The sequence below is a fragment of the Vipera berus genome, assembly GCF_964194415.1.
Source record: "Vipera berus genome assembly, chromosome: 3".
Taxonomy (NCBI): domain Eukaryota; kingdom Metazoa; phylum Chordata; class Lepidosauria; order Squamata; family Viperidae; genus Vipera; species Vipera berus.
The window spans coordinates 7256744-7277825 of NC_138204.1; the positions used below are offsets into that span (position 1 = coordinate 7256744).

Sequence of the window (21082 nt, forward strand, 5' to 3'; positions counted from 1 at the left end):
CAGTTTTAGATGGATCATCCCACTGAATGGCTATTCTGAACAGCAGGATATTCCTACTAATATTCATCAGGACTCTCTTTCCTTAAAAAACAACAACAAAACTTGAAAGGGCATAATATTCCAACCAAGAACGTGGTATGAGGATAACAGAATAACAGAATAACAGAATTGGAAGGGACTTTGGAGGTCTTCTAGTCCAAACCAACCCCCCTGCACCCCACTCAAGCAGGAAACCCTGTACCATTTCAAGACAAGTGGTTGTCCAATCTCTTCTTAAAAACCTCCAATATTGGAGCAACCACAACATCTGGAGAGCATTCACACAATGCCACTCTACATCAGTGCAATGTGCTCTAGAATAGAATAAAATACAGGGAGTCCTTGACTTACAACCATTCATTTAGTGACCATTCAAAGTTACAACAGCACTGAAAAAAGAGACTTACGAGCGTTTAACGCCCATTGCAACGCCCCTCTCCTTGCTCACATAATCAAAATTCAGACGCTTGGCAACCGATCCATATTTACGACGGTTGCATATTTATGATAGGGGTCACGTGATCTCCTTTTGGGACCTTCGGACAAGTCAAGTCAGTGGGGAAGCCAGATTCATTTAACAAAACCGGGTGATTGACTTAACAACTGCAGCGATTCCTTTAACGACTCTGGCCAGGAAAGTGATACAATGGAGCAAAACTCACTTGAACAACTGTCTTGCTTTGCAGCAGAAATTTTGGGCTCAGTTCTGGTCATTAAGCGGAGGACTACCTGTATGAATTTTCTTAAGAAAGAAATTTCAAGGTGTCTCCAGGAATTGGGTTCTGCTCAAGGAAGACTTTATCGTAAATGTGTTGTGTGTGAACACAGTTGTGCAAACTTTCCTTCTTTGGGGGTGGGGGGTGGGGTAAGGAAAAAGCAGTGTGTGAAAGAAGCCATGAAGCCACCAGGTGGTCAGAAATGGAGGACAATATCACCTGGATTTCCTTCCCAGGTATGAAAGAAGTCATGACGATGCTTCAGCAGACGTTGTCTCTGGAAACACCCCCGTTGTGGCATTCCATCATTATTTCCCACTCGCCAGATTTTATGGGCTTCATTTTCCTCCTAGTAATTAGGTTTAATAAAGCTTAACGTGAGACGGGAGAAGATTAATTAATGCTTGTCAGCCCCTGGAGAGCTTTTTCATCACAGGCGGCGTTTTCAACCTTACGAAGCAATCCACTTAGGATGTACGTTAAGCAATTTTTGCAGCTTTCTTTTAATAAGTCACCACAGAGTCAGTTAAGGAGCTGCATGATTAAGGTAAATAAAATCTCCATAATACACGCACTGTGTCTGTGCTCTAATCAAGGAAACGGGGAATCTTTTAAAGTTTAAAGTTTCTAGCCCTGGTATTAATGCAGCAGGGGACTAGAAGCTAGTTAATCCTTGGACAAGGGACTTCCTGATTTAAAGAAAAAAACAGATTGGGTAGGTTCGGAATTAGAATTTTGAGTTGGAGCATTGAGTCCAACTCTGCTTAGTGCAGTAATGTTAATGCTCTAGTGATTAAAGCCAGGAGACAGTGAGTTCTAGTCCCACCTTAGGCATGAAAGCCAGAAGGGTAGGCAACCTTGAGTCAATCACCAGAAGACAGTGAGTTCTTGTTCTGCCTTAGGCATGAAAGCCACTGGGTGACTTTGGACCAATTACCAGGAGACTGTGAGTTCTAGTCCCATCTTAGGCATGAACGCTGCCTGGGTGACTTTAGGCAATCACAAGAACACTGTGAGTTCTAGTTCCACCTTAGGCATGAAAGCTAACTGGATGACTTTAGGCCGATCACCAGGAGATGGTGAGTTCTAGTTGTGACTTAGGCATGAAAGCCCTCTGGATGACTTTGGATCAATTACCAGTAGACTGTGAGTTCTAGTCCCGCCTTAGGCATTAAAAGCAGCTGGGTGACTTTGGGCCAATCACCAAGAGATGGTGAGTTTTAATCCTGCTTTAGGCATGAAAGCTGAGTGGGTGACCTTGGGCCAGCCGCCCCCTCTCTTTTCACTGCCATACATTGCAACTGGGAAGACCATAGCCTTGACTATACGCACTTTTGTTGGCAGGGTGATGTCTCTGCTTTTTAGTGTGGGTTTTTTTTTGCTTCCCTCCCCCCTAAACCTCTAATCTGGTTTATTTCTTGCTACCCTCTCATCAGCCTGGAGCTCAGCAGAAGATCTGTGGGCTCCATCTTCATCTACACGAGGGGTTAGAAGGGGAACTCATCAAATTTGCAGATGACACCCAGTTGGGGAAATTGGCTAATGCTTTGGAAGATAGGCTTAAGATCCAGAAGGATCTCGACAGACTTGAACACTGGACCCTGTTCAAGACAGTTACTCCATCTTGATATTTGGTTCATTGTCAGGATTGATTGAGTTCCACCTAAACCATATTGTACCATACCAGCTTTTTTTTCTGCAGAAATGATAGCTTGTCAGTGATTAGTGTTGATAAATTGGCCAGCTCTTGCAGATTAAACCGTAATGTGACTTTTTTTTTTTGGATTTGACTTTTATGTATGGAACAAACCCAGCCATGATGTGGGTCAGTGGCTTAGCTTGTTGTGATTAATCAGAAAAAAAACCCAGAATAAGAGAGTTGGAAGGGACCTTAGAGGTCTTCTAGTCTAACCTCCTGCTCCTAACCTCCTAAGGAAATTTCTCCTTAGTTCTAGGTTGCTTCTCTCCTTGATTAATTTCCATCCATTGCTTCTTGCCTTCAACATAGGTAAGAAATCTTTTGCTTAGGAGATGTGTGACTGCTATAATGACATGGCTGAATGATTGAATAATTGAAGGTTAATTAGCTCAGCTCATATTTTGATAGTCTGGTTATCAGAGGTTTCTAACATTGGAGATGAATGTAGGGATGTGCTGGCCATCCAGCAGTCATAGATGGATTCTGTGACTGATCTGAGGTGGGAGATATATCAAGACTCAGAGGCCAAAAGAGAGCCTAATGAATAAAACCACCACCACCATCACAACAGAGTTGGAAGGGACCTTGGAGGTCTTCTAGTCCAACCCCCCGCTCAAGCAGGAAACCCTATACCAGGGGTAGGCAACCTTGGCTCTTTTATGATTCATGGACTTCAACTCCCAGAACTCCCAGCTATGCTGGCTCAGGATTTCTGGGAGTTGAAGTCCATGAGTCATAAAAGAGCCAAGGTTGCCTACCCTACTATTTCAGACAAATGGTTGTCCAATCTTTTCTTAAAAACTTTCAGTGTTGGAGCATTCACAGCTTCTGGAGGCAAAGCTGTTCCACTGGTTAATTGTTCTCACTCTCAGGAAATTTCTCCTTAGTTCTAGGTTGCTTCTCTCTTTGATTAGTTTCCATCCATTGCTTCTTGTCCTGACTTCGGGCGCTTTGGAGAGTAGCTTGACTCCCTCTTCTTTGGGGCAGCCCCTGAGATACTGGGACACTCCTATCATGTCACACTGCTAGTCCTTCTCTTCATTAAACCAGACATACCCAATTCCAGCAACCGTCTGTTTTAGCCTCCAGTCCCCTGATCATCTTTGTTGCTCTTCTCTGTACTCTTTCTAGAGTCTCGATGTCTTTTTTACATTTTTTACATTGTGGTGACCAAAACTAGGAAAGAGCAAGGAAAGTGAGAATGTATTTGTCATCGATATGTAGCTTGTGGGTGGAAAATGAGAACACGAAGTCTTTTGGGGGAAGGAAGAATGTAATGTAATGAGTGTAAATCTTGCACACTCTCTCGTATACCATAGTAACTAAGCCTTATCTATTTTACATGGCTTATTCCTCTAATAAAATAACTAGCTATGTTTAGCCCTGTTTCACTAGGAGCCTGACAGATAGGTATGAAAAGAGCAGGATGAAGATACTGCTCTGAAAAAAGAAAAAAACATTTTTGCAGGAAAGCTGAACAGGACATTGAGGGCTAGGGCAGGGGCAGGCAACCTTGGCTCTTTTATGACTCGTGGACTTCAACTTCCAGAATTCCTAAGCTAGCCATGCTGGCTCAGGAATTCTGGGAGTTGAAGTCCACGAGTCATAAAAGAGCCAAGGTTGCCTACCCCTGGACTAGGGTATTCCCCAATAAATAGGTGTTTAAAAAACTTGAACTTTGTCCTCCATACAGCTAGTCCTTTGCTTACAACCATTTGTAAACTTTAGCGATTGTTTGAAGTTACAACAGCACTGAAAAAGGTGATTTACGATGGGTCCTCATACTTAAAACTGTTGCAGGATCCCCAGGGTCACATGATCCAAATTTAGACAGCTGGTAACCGGCATGTATTTATGACAATCGTGGCATTCCAGAGTCACGTGATCTCCATTTGTGACCCGCTCCCACTGCCTTTCGACTAGCAATCAATGGGGGAAATCTGGATTCACTTAACGACCACTTGTTTCACTTATTTGCTGAACAACCATGGCAAACAGTCCTGAAGTTGGGCACGACTCATTTAACAACTCTTTTCGGAAGAGCCGTGGGGGTGCAGTGGTCAGAGTGCGGTATTGCAGACTGACTCTGCTCACTGTCAGCAGTTCAATCCTGCCCGGCTCAAGGCTGGCTCAGCCTTCCGTCCTTCCGAGGTTGGTAAAATGAGGACCCAGATTGTTGGAGGGCCATATGCTGACTCTGTAAACTGCTTAGAGAGGGCTGTAAAGCATTATGAAGCGGTATATAAGTCTAAGTGCTATTGTTATTGTTTTGCTTAGCGACAGAAATTCTGGTCCCAATCATGTTTGTAAGTTGAGGACTACCTATATAACAGAATAACAAAGTTGGAAGTGACCTTGGAGGTCATCTAGCCCAACCCCCTGCTCAGGCAGGAAACCCTGTACCATTTCCGACAAATGGGTGTCCAGTCTCTTCTTAAAGACTTCCAGTGTTGGAGCATTCACAACTTCTGGAGGCAGGTTGTTCTAACTGTCAGGAAATTAATTGTTAATTGTTCTAACGGTCAGGAAATTTCTCCTTAGTTCTAGGTTGCTTCTCTCCTTGATTAGTTTCCATCCGTTGCTTCTTGTCCTGCCTTCAGGCGCTTTGGAGAATAGCTTGACTCCCTCTTCTTTGGGGCAGCCCCTGAGATACTGGAAGGCTGCTATCATGTCACCCCTAGCATACCCAGTAATACATTCTAATACTGTTGAGTTTGTGTTCTTAATTATGACTCTGAAGTAGGGTATGGTTCAGTTTTTGGAGCCTCAAATTGCACTTGACATGGTTGATAAGTTTATTAAAAATATTTATAACCTGTCTGTCAAAGTATAATCTCTCAGGCACGTTGATACTCACCAGCTGATTCATGTATGGAATTTGCCCAGTCAATGGGACCTAATTGCCTCTAATGCTAATTTTCCTTGTTCTTTTTTCCCCCTCCTCCTATTTCATTTGAAAATATTGTTTATGTATTCCTTTTCCTTCCTCCCCATTTTTCCTCTCCTTTTTCTGAAAATACTTGAAAGCTCACAAACGCAAACCTATGGTGCCTCCAGGTATGCAGTGCATGTGAATGGGTGTTTGTATGTCATGTTGTGGCTCTCCTTTTGTTGTTGTTGTTGTTGTTGTCAGTTTGTTTGGGAATGAAACTCACTCAGCTTTTCTGTATTGCGTGTAAAACAAGAGCCCCTAAATGGCAAAGCTTCTCGACAAAATAAGGCAAAAATCACCTCGTGTGGATCATCAAACCAAGGATTGTGTATTCTTTTACATGCATATCAAATTGTGCTGGGCATTGTGACCACAGAACTATCTGAAGGGTATGGTTAAAAAAATCAAGATGGAAACTTCAGACACGCCATGGTGGAAGCCATCTTGACTTTTTTTGACTTCATCCTGTGACCCACAGCTTAAGAAAAGATATTTTCAAGCTACTGTAGAAGACAGCAGGTGAGTACAGTGGTGGAATTCAGTTGGCTTAACCCAGCAAATATTTGAATTATTTTGAATTTACACAGCTATTTCTGGTCACTGGCTTTCCCTAAATTAGAAGAATACTTGATTTCTGCCATTAGCCTGGCCTGGCACGATGTAAACACAGATATTGGTCCATTAGCCATCAAATTACTTTCACTCTAGAGCAGGGTTATCCAAACCTGGCAATTTTAAGACTTGTGGACTTCAACTCCCAGAGTTCCCCAGCCAGCACGAGGAATTCTGGGAGTTGAAGTCTGCAAGTATTAAAGTTGCCAAGTTTGGAGACCTCTGCTCTAGGTAGCTTTGTTTCCTACAAACTTCTTCATTGTCTCCCATATTTGCTCAGTTGATGGCTTTTCTACCCCACTGCACACTTCCCTTTTTCTCCTGCCTCCATCCATAATCTTTAGCCTTATTTCCTTCCTCTGTGTAGTCACTGGGGTTATATCAACATGCTTAACTAGATGTTAATTGTACGGCTACTGTCCTAAGTTTAGTAGCAATAGAAGGGAATGTTTGTACCATGTTTTCCCGAAAATAAGACCCCCCCCAGAAAATAAGCCCTAGCCTGATTTTCTGGGTATGCGCCTAATATAAGCCTTACCCCCAAAATAAGTCCTAGTTAAGAGTCTGCCTACTCCGTCCCACTGTCTGGTTGCTCGCTGTTGCAATGGGGCAGGAAAGCACGTGTCGTACTGGTGCTACTGCCACAAGATGAGGTGAGGCAGGTGGGGAGCTGCCCCATACACCCCCACACGCTTACTTCAGGGCCCCCACAGCCAGGCCACTCCCCCACCTGCCTCGCCTCAACTCGTGACGGCAGCACCAGTGCGGTCAACCAGATGGTGGGATGGAGTGGGCAGGTGGCCGCAAACTAAGACATTCCCCCGAAAATAAGACTGGGTCTTATTTTCCTTTCTAGCCCTGATGATGTTACCTAGTTGGGTAATAAAATGTCTGCAACCAAGCTCAGAGAACACCAAGGACCCCACCTGTGTTAACCTGTGTTATTTTTTCTGTGGCATGGCCTGAAGTGTGTGGAGTCAAGAGTTTGACTGGGTTGGCAGCTGAACTGTATTTAGAACACCTAGAAAAGTAGTTAATTAAGTAACTAGGCTAAATGTGTGTGGGAGCAAAGCCTTAGCTTATTAAACTATCTTGTGCTAGCTGGGTCAGCCTTGCAAGGTAGTCCAGACAAGAAGCTCGCCCAGAGGTATAAGCTCTACTATATTGTAAGGTTGCATTAACAGAATTTTTCAACCCTGAAAGTATTTTTTCTCTTCCCCCCTCACCTTTACAGCCTAAGTAACTAGGGATGGTTCCTTCTGATATGTTTCCATGTCCCCATTGCCTCTGCAGACTCAGCTGCCTCTTATCCACCATTTCCCTAGCTGCTGCTTTCCCCCTGTCTCCCAAGGTCATTCCCATATGCCGTTACAGCTGTACTCTGGTGCCATCCAGTCCACTTCTCTCTCTCTCTCTCTCTCTCTCTCTCTCTCTCTCTCTCTCTCTCTCTCTCTCTCTCTCTCTCTCTCTCTCTCTCTCTCTCTCTCTCTCTCTCTCTCTCTCTCTCTCTCTCTCTCTCTCTCTCTCTCTCTCTCTCTCTCTCTCTCTCTCTCTCTCTCTCTCTCTCTCTCTCTCTCTCTCTCTCTCTCTCTCTCTCTCTCTCTCTCTCTCTCTCTCTCTCTCTCTCTCTCTCTCTCTCTCTCTCTCTCTTATCTATTTACTGGGCAGAAAACAATAATTCCCCATTCCATCTGAGGGATGGAATACAACGATTTCTTTGCAATTACTGTAAGAGGTCAGGAAGTGCAGTATTGGTGAGTGGAGACCTTTTAACTGAAGGTAGGGCTCGTACGCTAGTAATTGATCTAGATTTCCCATATATATGCCGTGAGGAACACTGTTACCTTCCCACTGAAGTGGTACCTATTAATCTACTCACATTTGCATGCTTTCGAATTGCTAGTTGGGCAGAAGCTGGGGCAAGGAACGCAAGCTCACCCCATCACATAGTGCTCAGGTCTCAAACCTGAGCTGTCAAATTTTCACCAGACAAACTCAGCATCTATAACTGCTGAGCCATCCGCACCTACACACACACACACACACACACACACACACAGAGAGAGAGAGAGAGAGAGAGAGAGAGAGAGAGAGAGAGAGAGAGAGAGTATATGCATCTCTCTATAGATAGATATAGGTATACTATTAAAACAGCCAGCAAACAATGTACAACTGTTATTCTAAACCAGACATGTCAAACACAAGGCCCGGGGGCTAGATCCGGCCCGCGAAGTGGTTTCATGCGGCCCGCGAAACCATCCTAGAAACAGTGAGGGAACGGCCTCCACTGCCTTGGCCCTGGCCCAGAGACCCTCCTCCTGCCAGAGACCCTCAGATCTGTCCCACTCCTGCCCAGGCCCCCATAGGCACCCTTGATGCGAACGATGTAGAGCTGGCCACGCCCACCCAGTAGGCCATACGCACTCCAGCCACGCCCACCCAGTAGGCCACGCCCACCCTGGCCATACCCACCCGGCCCCCTGAGGGCAACCGCAATGCTGATGTGGACCTCAATGAAATTGAGTTTGACACCCCTGGTATACAGCCAAATGGAGCTAAATATCTTTTGAACACTCTCCCTGCCCCGCTACACGCTGTGTGTTCCTGAAATAGAAAACTCATCAAACTATACTTTCTTATCTATTGAGTTTGTATGAATGCTAAACTGGGCTAAAAATGGAGCTGAGATCTGGCAGATAAATCCAGGACTCTAGTGCAGTGTTTCTCAACTTCAGCAGCTTTAAGATGTGTGGTGGACTTCACTTTCCCAAATTGCCCAGCCAGCATGCTGATACAACAATAAACCAGAAGTTACAGCCTGGCCTCTAAAAACATTATGGTATCATCTCAATCGGGTCTATTGTATTTGAAGGCAGTAAGGAATGCCGCATGACTCATGACATGATATAATGCAAATCAGGCTTTTAGTATAATTTGTGTGATGATACCACAACATGGAAGATGTCATTCTGATGCCTGTGTGGCTTTGACCAGACACATATAAGTGTACTGTCCTTTTTAAGATATTGTCCCTGGATTGAATCAGTGCTTTTTCTAAATATGGAAAGTTTAAGATGCGTGGAGTTCAGCTCCCATGGCTGGGGAATCTTTAAAGTTCCTTGCACACAGCTGTCATTTGCATTCTTTTAGAGAGTCGTTGAGGCTACCTGGAGATTTAACTGTGTCCTCAGGATTATCTGAGTAGTGCAACTGTGTGTGGAGCCTTCTTGGCTGCAGGATGTTTTTTTGCCCTGGGTCCTTTCTCCCTTGAAGACGGGCGCAAGGCTGTTGGGGATGAGTCTGTGTTATCTGCATCTCAAACTGAAGCGCAAATGGATCTTGTAGCCTGCAATGTTTTCTGGACATCCGTTCATACTCCCACACCACCCAGTCAGAGCTGAAGAAGCTTCTTGGGTGAGAAGCAAAACGTCTCCAAAAAACGACGACAAGGAAATCCAGTTGCCTCCTGTAAAAGCACCTTTGGGACAACTGTGACCTGGATGACTGAGAATCTCCATAGACCCGATAGTAGTCAATGCTTTGCAAGAAGGCAAAAAGTCAAAAGCCATTATTCTACTTGACAAAAGAATAGTAATAAGGACAGGTTCACAGGTGGGAAGTAGGCCTTGTCTATAGACTGTAATCATCCCCCTGGTTCTGGTAGCTTCGGTTGCCCAGCTTTAGGCTCCTTTTTTTGGGGGGGGGGGCTGAGTGGCCTTGTTGGAAAAAGGCCAAAAACCTGTGGGGACCCGGCAGGATGGGTGGGGGGCTGGGAGTGGGCTGTAATGTATTGGGCTTTGTTTAAACTGAGTGTACCATGTGGTTTTGAATGCTGGAAGGTTTGCTTAAGCAAGAAGCTGGCTAACGGCTCCCAGCTCCTCAGACAACCCGTCTCCGGAAATGCCATTGGCTGCCTCTAGGGCGGCAATAGGATGCTTTAAACCTATTGGCCGCCACCTAGAGGCCAGGGTATAAATTGCTGCATCGCAGCCCTGTTTTCCCAGTTCACTTCCTGCACTTCGAATAAAGCATGTTCCTGCCTGAACTCACTCGCCTCGTCTCTTCCTTCAAGAAAAGAACCCAGTACACAACAGGGGTGCTGTAGCATCCCTGTGGAGGTCTTCAGGGTGAACAACTGCAGGGACACTTCAGCAGTTGTAACTTAAAAACTGGGTCATAAGTAGCCTTTAGGGTTGGAGTGGGAACTGTGTAACTTTGAATGTTCACTAAGTGAACAGTCGTAAGCCGAGGACTGTGTGAATTCATCTCCTTGCTTTTCACATTCAATATTTACTGGTCACCTTGTCATCTCCTTTTGGTTGTACACAGATATAAATTTCTGTCAGATGCAAGGCAGGGCGGGCCCTTCTCAAACTCTGTCAGACCTGGGTTTGCAAAGACTCGCCCCCCCCCCCCCGCACACACCCCACCCCACAGCAAGCTGAAAGGTCATAGAGAGATGAATGTTACTGTTGTTTTTGCTCATTCTCCCCATGGATAAAGATAGGTGCACATCTGCAAGACGTCATACAGATAATCCCTGTGTTCATGGGACACAAGGGAGGAAACATCCTGCAGAAAGCACAGTTCCACACAGACCTTTCAGCAGTTCCAAGAAGGCTTCACACCCATTTGCCCTACTCAGGAGACCCTAAGGACACAATGACTCTAAAACAGGCATGTCAAACTCGCGACGTCAGCTGACGTTGTGCGACGTATGGCGACTTTTTCCCCATTGCCGGCAATGGGGTGGACACGGTTTTGGCGTGATGCATCCAGCCCGCGGGCTGGCAGTTTAAGATGCCTGCTCTAAAAGGATGCAAATGACCAGCTGTCTGCAAGGAGTATAAATCCTTCCATTCCCCACCATTCAGTCAGAGCCGGAGAAGCTTCTTGGATGAGAAGCGAAATGTCTTCAAAGAAAAACAAGGAAGTCCAGTTGCCTCCTGGAAAAAGCACCTTTCGGACAACCATGACCCGGATGACTGAGAATCTCCCTAGACAGATAGTCCTCAACCTACGACCACAATTGAGCTCAAAATTTTTGTTGCTAAGCAAGACAGTTTGAGTTTGACTACGTCATCAGCGTACAACCATTTGTTTAGAGACTGTTCAAAACGGCGCTGGAAAAGCTAACTGATGACCGTTTTTCGTACTTATGATCTTTGCAGCATCTCCACAGTCATGTGATCAAAATTCAGATGCTTGGCAACTGGCATGTAATTGTGACAGTTGCAATGTTCTGGGATCATGTGATCCCCTTTTGCGAATTTCCAACAAGCAAAGTTAGCCGGAAGCCAGATTCACTGAACAACCGTGTTGCTAACTTAACAACTGCAGTGATTCACTTAACAAGTGTGGCAAGAAAGTTTGCAAAACTCATTTAACAACTGTCTTGCTTTGCAATGGAAATTTTGGGCTCAATTGTGGTCATAAGTCAAGGACTACCTGTAGAGACAGCTTTGGTCAGATGATCTAACATCTCTCTTTGACCTTTGCTGACTCTCCTGCCTCCTGCCTCCTCACTCTCACTTTTCCTTTTACACCGGCTTCATCACAACCAATAGCCAATATCTTTTTGTGGTGTGTGCATGTGTGTACTTGTGGGAGTGTATCTTCTTTCTACCACCCACATTGTGTTTCCTTTGTAAATGATTGCTTTGAGGCATGATCAGCGATATTGACTTTGCCTGATTATTGTGTGTGCTTCCGGTAACAACTCAGTGTGTCTTTCGCTGAGCACTGTCCAAGACTTTGTTTTATATACTTTAATCAATGTTTTCAGATCTGGACTGCCAAACTACAGGCTATCATTAGGTGGCAGGAAAGGACCACATCTGTGGTGTCCCATTATCAGCATCTAGTGGTCATTTGAGGTTTTGCAACCCAGAGCTGGTAGCCTTAGCTTTCAAAAAGAAGTCAGATTGTCTTGATAGTAACTGATGAAAAAAAATATCTCTGTGTTCAGGGCCTCAAATAAAGCCTGCAGACCAGGTGAAATTTGTTAAATTTTTCATGTTCAGCTGCATGTTCTGTGTTTTATTCTGGTGATTGTATGATTCCTTGTGCCCAGTTTTTCTTATTCAAAAGCATGGTATATCTAACAAAATCACATCTTCTGGAAGGAATGTGAATAAAGTCTCCAGAATCGAGACAAAATGAAGAAAGTTATATGAATTCTCATTAAGTTTATGTCATAATGAAGGTGTTGGTCATTTACGTGTTACCCTGCTTTTTTGCAACAATCTGGTATGGTCGGGACTAATTCATTTAAAACAAATTTGGGGAGGGGGGCAATTTGTTAACTGGTTTAATGAGCCATTCAGTCTTGCTGATGAATTTCAAGGTAAGGAATGAATGAATGGTCAGCTAATGATGTTCACATTATATTCCAAATCTGAATAATGAATCGGTTCCTGGACATGGTGAAAAAAGAAGTTCATGCAAGGAAATTCAGTCTATTTTTCAGGAGTTTTCAAACAGTGGGCTGTGACCACCACCCCCAGGGGGTGGCAAACAGATTTGAGGTAGAGGTCTTGCACAGTATCACACTGTGGCTGAAAATATTGGGGATCATGCAGTCTGGACAGAACGAGAGTGATCTAGCAGGGATCAAGCATTTCACTAGGGTTAGAATGCAGTTCTGCAGGCTACTTCTGCTGCCTGCAGTTTGGCCATTTGCTTCTGACCAGCTCAAGGTTGACTCAGCCTTCCATCCTTCCGAGGTCGGTAAAATGAGGACCCAGATTGTTGTGGGGCGGGGGGGGCAAGATGCTGACTCTGTAAACCGCTTAGAGAGGGCTGTAAAGCGCTGTGAAGCAGTATGCAACTCTAAGTGCTCTTGCTCTTGCTATATATCGTACTATATACTACCATCATATATTTCCCTGTCAGTCATCCATGGTGGGACACCTCCCTCCTTTCTCATGCTAGTTTTAGCTCATCCTGCTTTTGGAGAACATCTAGAAATGGACAATTCCTAATTCACCTCCTGTTCTTCTGTATTTGTAAGATATGGTACAGACACACAAACCCAGGGGAGGGAAGAATTTTCCACGAGGTGGTTTCCCTTGTTTTCTCTCTTCTTCTCCCTCTCCCTCTCCTTCTCCCCCTCCTTCCCTCTCCTTCTCCCCTCCCTCCCTTCCTCCCTCTCTCTGCCTGAAATTGATTTTGTCCTTTTTTCCAATTTAGGCTCATTCCACCTTTGAATCAGCTCGAGCTCCTGAGAAACCTAAAGAGCAAATCAGGATTAACTTTCAGGTTAGTAATGGCCATTAGACTGACTTCTGGGAAAATAAGCTTAGCAGCTGAAACAGGATTTTTATGGTTTTATGCAGAAGTTCTTGAAAACAAAGTTGTAAATCCCAGCGAAGGGGAATTGTAGAGAACCACGGAGGTGAGTGGTTGGAGAGGAAAGAGGGACAAATATGAATTAAGTCTGGGATGGGAAGATGTTGGAGAGAAACCTCCTCTGATTCTCATTGGTATAAGACAGGGGCAGGCCACCTTGGCTCTTTTATGACTCGTGGACTTCAACTCCCAGAATTCCTGAGCCAGCATGGGGGAACTATGGCCCCCTCATGAGTTGTGGACTTCAACTCCCAGAATTCCCGAGCCAGCCATGCTGAGGGGAAAGGGAGAGGTTTCCAAGCTGAGCCAGGCTGGCTCAGGAATTCTGGGAATTGAAGTCCACGAGTCATAACAGCCAAGGTTGCCTACCCCTGGTATAAGACAATGTTCCCCAACCTTCCACCATTTTAAGATGTGTGGACTTCAACTTCCAGAATATTCCAGCCAGCAATGCTGAGGTAGCCCTTTGAGATAAGCTAAATCAGGAAACAGACCCCATTAAGAGCCCCTGCAAGTCTGCTTTATGAAAATAGCTTATAATAACGGACTTTTGAAACCCTTACAGCAATTGCCCCCATAGAGAGTCAAGGAGTGCAGTTTTAAGTTCCTCTCTCATCCCTCCTACTTTCTCCAAACTTAATTCACGTTTTGCTACTAGCTTCTGTATTTCTTTTCAAGGTCATCTCTGACTGAATTTCAAGGTCGTCTCTGAATTCCGGTTCAGCCATCTCTCCTTCTACTTCCCTTGCGTAAGCCAGTGGGCTTAAATAGCTACTGCAAATGTCCATACTCTGCCTAGGGCAGGGGTAGGCAACCTTGGCTCTTTTATGACTCGTGGACTTCAACTCCCAGAATTCCTGAGCCAGCATGGGGGAACTATGGCCCCCTCATGAGTTGTGGACTTCAACTCCCAGAATTCCCGAGCCAGCCATGCTGAGGGGAAAGGGAGAGGTTTCCAAGCTGAGCCAGGCTGGCTCAGGAATTCTGGGAATTGAAGTCCACGAGTCATAACAGCCAAGGTTGCCTACCCCTGGTATAAGACAATGTTCCCCAACCTTCCACCATTTTAAGATGTGTGGACTTCAACTTCCAGAATATTACAGCCAGCAATGCTGAGGTAGCCCTTTGAGATAAGCTAAATCAGGAAACAGACCCCATTAAGAGCCCCTGCAAGTCTGCTTTATGAAAATAGCTTATAATAACGGACTTTTGAAACCCTTACAGCAATTGCCCCCATAGAGAGTCAAGGAGTGCAGTTTTAAGTTCCTCTCTCATCCCTCCTACTTTCTCCAAACTTAATTCATGTTTTGCTACTAGCTTCTGTATTTCTTTTCAAGGTCATCTCTGACTGAATTTCAAGGTCGTCTCTGAATTCCGGTTCAGCCATCTCTCCTTCTACTTCCCTTGCGTAAGCCAGTGGGCTTAAATAGCTACTGCAAATGTCCATACTCTGCCTAGGGCAGGGGTAGGCAACCTTGGCTCTTTTATGACTCGTGGACTTCAACTCCCAGAATTCCTGAGCCAGCATGGCTCAGCTTGGAAACCTCTCGCTTTCTCCTCAGCATGGCTGGCTCAGGAATTCTGGGAGTTGAAGTCCACGAGTCATAAAAGAGCCAAGGTGGCCTACCCCTGCTCTAGGGCATTTCAGTGTATTAGTTAAGCATTACCTCAGGGATAGGTAACCTTGGTTTTTTTATGACTCGTGGACTTCAACTCCCAGAATTCCTCAGTCGGCACGGCTCAGCTTGGAAACCTCTCGCTTTCTCCTCAGCATGGCTGGCTCAGGAATTCTGGGAGTTGAAGTCCACGAGTCATAAAAGAGCCAAGATTGCCTACCCTTGAACTAGGCTAAAAGCTAATCTATGTGGAGAGTGTCCCCACCGTCTATTTTGTTTGCTAATGTTCGATCCTTAGAGCCTAAAATGGATTACATGAAGCTAGATTTAAGAACAACCCGGGGGGCGGAGTTTGCTGCTGGTGAGAAACTGCTGTGTCATCATTGCAACAGACAATTGGTTAAAGCATTCTGTTCCGGATAGTGATGTTACCTTGGGTGGATTCTTTTGAGAGCATTTTTTTAACGTGTGTCAGTGTGTTCACACAAAAAAGTGACAATAAAGGTTATCTTGTCTTAACCCGTTTGGGTCTTGGGTCTTTTTTGGGGGGTATCTTTGCACTGGAATAGAAGAACTCGCTGTGGCCAGCTCTCCATGGCCAGCTTGCAGTGGGACAAGTCACCATGGGACAACTCAATACGAGATAACTATAATATTATTATTAATAATATTAATAATGTTACTAATAATATTAAGAGACGAATGAATCTAGACAACAGCTTTCTTACGTTACGTTGTCCCATGGAGACTTGTGCTATGGTGAGTTGGCGGTAAGATGGTGGGAGCGAGTTGGTGTAGACCCTCTTTGCATGAGCCTATAAGTCTTTCCTCTGTTTTGTTACTCAGTTTTGTTTGGAGTTCCTGATTCATGTTTTTCCTCACTGCAGACGTGGCTTCATTGCTCAAATTTCTATTTAATTCTTCTAATTTTAACTGACTTGTATTACTTTTTTTTTTACTTTTTATCTTACGGTAAGCCGCTGGATCAATGAGATGGACAGCATAGAAATTTAATAAATATAGGAAGTCCTCAACTTAACAACAGTTTGTTTAGTGACCACTCAAAAGTTGCAGTTGGTACTGAAAAAAAATGACTTAGGACCAGTTTTCACACTTATGAATGTGGCAGCATCCCCGTGGTCACATGATCCAAATTCAGACGCTTGGCAACTGACTCATATTTATGACCGTTGCCATGTCCTGGGCTCATGTGATCCCCTTTTGCGACCTTCTGACAAGATTCGCTTAACAACCATGTTACTAATTTAACACTTGCAGTGATTCACTTAATAACTGTGGCAAGAAAGGTCGTGAAATGGGGCAAAAGTCACTTAACAAATGTCTCGCTTAGCAACAGAAATTTGGGGCACGGTTGTGGATGTAAGCTGAGGGCTATCTGTAAGTGAGTAAATGAATGAATGAATGAATGAATGAATAACATACTTACTGTAGCCTTGGTGGAGCAGTGGGCTAATGCCTCCTTAAATAACACCAGCTGCCTGCAATTAGTGCAGGTTCGAGTCCCATCAGGCTCAAGGTTGACTCAGCCTTCCATCCTTCCGAGGTAGGTAAAATGAGGACCCAGATTGTTGGGCGCAATTAAGCTGACTTTGTAATAATGCCGCTTGGGGTGTGTGTGAAAGCCCTAATAAGCAGGCATATACATAGAATGAAGGCTGTTGCTAAGCTTGTAAGCTGCCCTGAGTCTTCGGAGAAGGGCGGGATATAAATGGAATTAAAATAAAATAAATAAAAATACTTCTGTTTCTCTTTAAGGAAAGAACAACAGCCAGAATCATCTCCAAGGTCTGTATATTTTACCAAAATTTATCCTTTATGCCTTTCCACTTCACTCTCTTTCTTTTTATGTCGGTGTGCCCGTTCTCTTTATGTCATGTGTGTGATGCATCCTAGCAACAAGGATCTGAGAGCCATTCAAACAAACATTGTGAATGTTCAACCCGCTCGCATCTCGTGCTAGGAAACCATGTCCACATGCCGTGTATGGACAACCCGTAGCAGTGGGTCTTTGATCCTCTTTTTCTGCCTTTCCCGTGACAATACGACTTTTAGCAGGGGGGAGTTGTAACACAGGTTCTGCAGCCGCCTCCAGATTACTGCTGAGATCTGGCACTGCATTATCAAAAATGAAAAAGTACAAGGAAGATCCAGCCCTTGTAGGAGAGCTGGCATAATGGGTCTCGATTCCCTAAATTAAGGACTTAAACCAGGCTCCCCAAGTGGTTGTATTCCAGGTGTGTTGGGCTGTGCCCCATCTGTCTTCAGCTCATAATCATGGTGGCTGAAGAAGGATGGGAGTTATAGTGCTGCTCAGTGGGAGAACACCAGGCTGGGAAAGGCGATTCCGAAGTGACAACGAAATGGTGATCATTTCCCATAATCCTCTCTTCCCTCACCTGTATCTCTTTACCTTTCTTTTGGTCCCAACAACAGTGAAAGAAAGGACTTTCATATAACCACCAACATTTGTCACGCGTCCCCGTTTCTGAGCAAAGAAAGGCAGGGTTCTCTCCGGCTACATCAGTTCCTTGCCAACTTTGTTCCAAGCACCTAGGGTCCCCTGACTATCCGCCTTCCACGTTGGGTGATGGTTGGCGGAGTGCTGAAAATCAGACTGCAGGTTTTAGTTCAAGCGAAAGGCCTAAATATCTATGGGAGGCAGCTTTGCTAATAGAACTAATCCTAGTTCCAGTCAGGCTTTCGTCTGAACCCACGGTAACATGAGGTGGAGCCACAGCAGCTCAACCGCTTCAAATGTGGATCGGGCAAAATGGCTGCCGTTAGGTCTCTAGCATTCATGAACAGTGGGTCGAATGAAGGCTCAGTGGGTAGAGCCCAGGGGTAGGCAACCTCGGCTCTTTTATGACTCGTGGACTTCCAGAATTCCTGAGCCAGACTGCCTCAGAAATTCTGAGAGTTGAAGTCCACGAGTCATAAAAGAGCCGAGGTTGTCTATCCCTGGTATAGCCCAATGTTTTTCAAACTTGGCAACTTTAAGAAAGTGCGGACTTCAACATAGTTTCCTTCCTGGAGTTGTGGGTGCTCTATGGCTGGAGGTTTTCAAGAAAAGTTTGGAGATTCGTTGTCTGTGATGGTAGAAGGACACCTGCCTTGACCATGGGGCTGGACTAGAAGGCCTCTTAGCTCCCTTCCAATCCTATGATTCTGTGTTCTATCTCAGTGACTCTGGAAGGTGTTGAGTCAGTAAGCAGGCTGCATTTATACCTCCAAAGATTGTAAGCTAAAGTCAAGACTTCTTCAAGATAAAAATTCTTAATATTCTTAATTTGCCTCTTTCTGCCCTGACTTGAAGATGCTAGTGCATTGCATATAGATTCAACTTAGCTACAGTGACAGATCAGGACTATCTAGTTACAGGTAGTCCTTGACTTACAACCATTCGGTTAGTGACCATTTGAAATTATCACGGCACTAAAAAAGTGACTTATGACTGTTTTTCACTCTTATAACCCTGGCAGCATCCCCATGGTTTCTGGAATCTCAATTTTACCATGGGATAGGAAGGCACCATCCCCACCTCTTTCTTGATTGTTCTGATCACTTTGTCTACTTTCTGGGGAAAACTGGATGAGTCATAGAAAGAGTTTAGACTATCTGTTGACCTGATCCTGGCTAGTCTTGATGGAGAGATCCATTTTGGGTCACCACATTACCAAAAAGATGTCGAGACTTTGCAAAAAGTGCAGAAAAGAGCAACTAAGATGATTAAGGGCCTGGAGGCAAAAACATATGAAGAACGGTTGCAGGAATTGGGTATGGTTAGTCTAAAGTAAAGGACTAGGGGTGACAGGATAGCTGTATTCCAGTACTGGAGGGGCTACCGCAAAGAAGAGGGGTGTGTGTGTGTGTCGTCTTATTTTCCAAAGCAGCAGAATGCAAGACAAGAAACGATGGATGGAAACTAATCAAGGAGAGAAGCAATCTGGAATTAAGGAGAAACTTCCTAACAGTGTGGACAATTAACCAGTGGAACAGCTTGCCTTCAGAAGTTGTGGGTGCTTCATCTCTGGAGGTTTTTAAGAAAAGACAAGACAGCCACCTGTCTGAAATGGTATAAGGTCTCCTGCTTGAGCGGTGGGTTGGACGAGAACAGGGGCCCTCAACCTTGGCAACTTTAAGACTTGTGGACTTCAATTCCCAGAATTCCTCAGCCAGCAAAGCTGGCTGAGGAATTCTGGGAGTTGAAGTCCACAAGTCTTAAAGTTGCCAAAGTTGAGGACCCCTTGACTAGAAGACCTCTAAGGACTCTTCCATCCCTACTCTGATTGAGAATGGACCTTCTGCAGTCTTGTTAGGTGATCATCTCTGGATAATCATGATAGATGATCCACTGCAAGTAGTCCCCGATTTACAACCTCATTTAGCGACTGTTTGAACTTACAATGACACTGAAAAGAGTCACTTACGACCATTTTTCGCACTTATACCATTGCAGCATCCCTGCGATCACGTGATCAGGATTTGGATGCTTGGCAACTGGCGTGTATTTATGATGTTGAGGTGTCCCAGAGTGATGTGATCAGTTTCTGCAACTCCCTGACAAGCCAAGTCACAGGAAACCACATTCACTTAACAACCAGCTGATTCCTTTGACAACTGCAGTGATTTACCTAACCATAGCAACAACAACAACAAAAAAAGGTTGAAAAATCAGCCACGATTCACCTGGCTGCTGCCTCACTTAGCATAGGAAATTTTGTTCTTGATTGCGGGTTGTTAGCTGAGGACTGCCTCCAAAAGGTTCATTGCCATGCACGGTTCCCTTTCCTGCTGAAAAGTGTGGGCAGTGTTTCGTTTTCTCCAAACTTTTAGTCGTGCGTACACGTATGTGGGCATCTCCTATTCAGCTCTTAGACAAATGTCTGTCTGAAATATACGCAGAATTTTAATAGATGTGGAGAAATTGTTTTGATTCTAGATCAGGGGTCTTCAAACCTGGCCCTTTTATGACTTGTAGACTTCAACTCCCAGAATTCCTCAGCCAGGCATGCTGGCTGAGGAATTCTGGGAGTTGAAGTCCACAAGTCATAAAAGGGCCAAGTTTGAAGACCCCTGTTCTAGGTCAAGGGATCTCCAAATGTGGCAACTTTAAGACTTGTGAACTTCAACTCCCAGAGTTCCTGAGCCAGCCATGCTGGGAGTTGAAATCCACAAGCCTTAAGGTCGCCAAATTTGGAGACCCCTGTTCTAGACATAAACAAGGTTTTGATCCACTTTCTGGAATCTTCTGTGCAGGAAGTGAACAATGGGTGAAGTGAAGACCAGCTGGTGGTGAAGCTCCAGTCCACAAATGCAGTCCTCAAAACAAAAAAACAACAACAAAAACACTTTTGACAAAATTGGTTTTATTTTGGTTATTGCTTTTTGAGCATTTTAATATACTCATAAGGACTGGCCAAATTAGATAGCCTGACTCATTGGTCTGGTGTGCTATGAAGATAAGCTGGTATCATAAATTATTTGATGTGGATCTCTAGATTGATGCTTTCTAGAATCTATTAGAACAGGTTACCTGAAATAACATGATGGTCCTTGAGCCAAGCCAGATGCTTTGTAAAAGATACGGAATATCCTGTAGAGCAAGGGTGTCCAACTTAGGCAATTTTAAGACCTGTGGACTTCAACTCCCAGAATTCTCTAGGTTGCATGGGTGGCTAGGGAATTGTGGGAGTTGAAGTCCACAGGTCTTAGTTTCGACACCTCTGTAATAGATGAAGCCATGCTGGCTAAGAATATTTGGAGTGAAATCGAATGAATCCAGAAGTATCGGGATGGGAATGGGTAATTTAATAGAAAATTAAATTAGTGCTTCTCTGACTCCCTCTGTATTAAAAACAATCCCTAGTGTGAATGTATTTTAGCTATTTGATAATTTCCACTTTTGGGGGTACATCATCCAACTTCCCTGGAATACCTCTTTCCAGGATCCTGGGGGTGCTTTAATCTAACTAATTTTTAGAGGCAATTACTATCTTTTTTGGGAAAAAAATAAAGCATAAATCAGTTAAAGAAGAATTGCAAACTAGGCTACTACTAACACTGCTAATAAATTTCCATATTGTAATCCCAAATAACA

The 21082-nt window shown here is 44.4% G+C and overlaps 1 protein-coding gene across 3 annotated transcripts in view; it reads left to right on the plus strand.

Moving 5' to 3' along the window:
• The window catches only part of KCNQ2 (potassium voltage-gated channel subfamily Q member 2), a gene marked incomplete at both ends in the record, with an annotated part of 120649 nt that overhangs the window by 71031 nt on the left and 28536 nt on the right, over window positions 1–21082 (plus strand). For 2 of the 3 annotated variants that reach the window (XM_081323740.1, XM_081323741.1), the window contains 3 exons: window positions 5482–5511; window positions 13190–13258; window positions 16741–16774. In XM_081323740.1, the coding sequence (XP_081179866.1) occupies window positions 5482–5511; window positions 13190–13258; window positions 16741–16774 (133 nt within the window). The remainder of the gene's footprint in view (window positions 1–5481; window positions 5512–13189; window positions 13259–16740; window positions 16775–21082) is intronic. The other variant, XM_081323739.1, reaches the window with a different exon arrangement.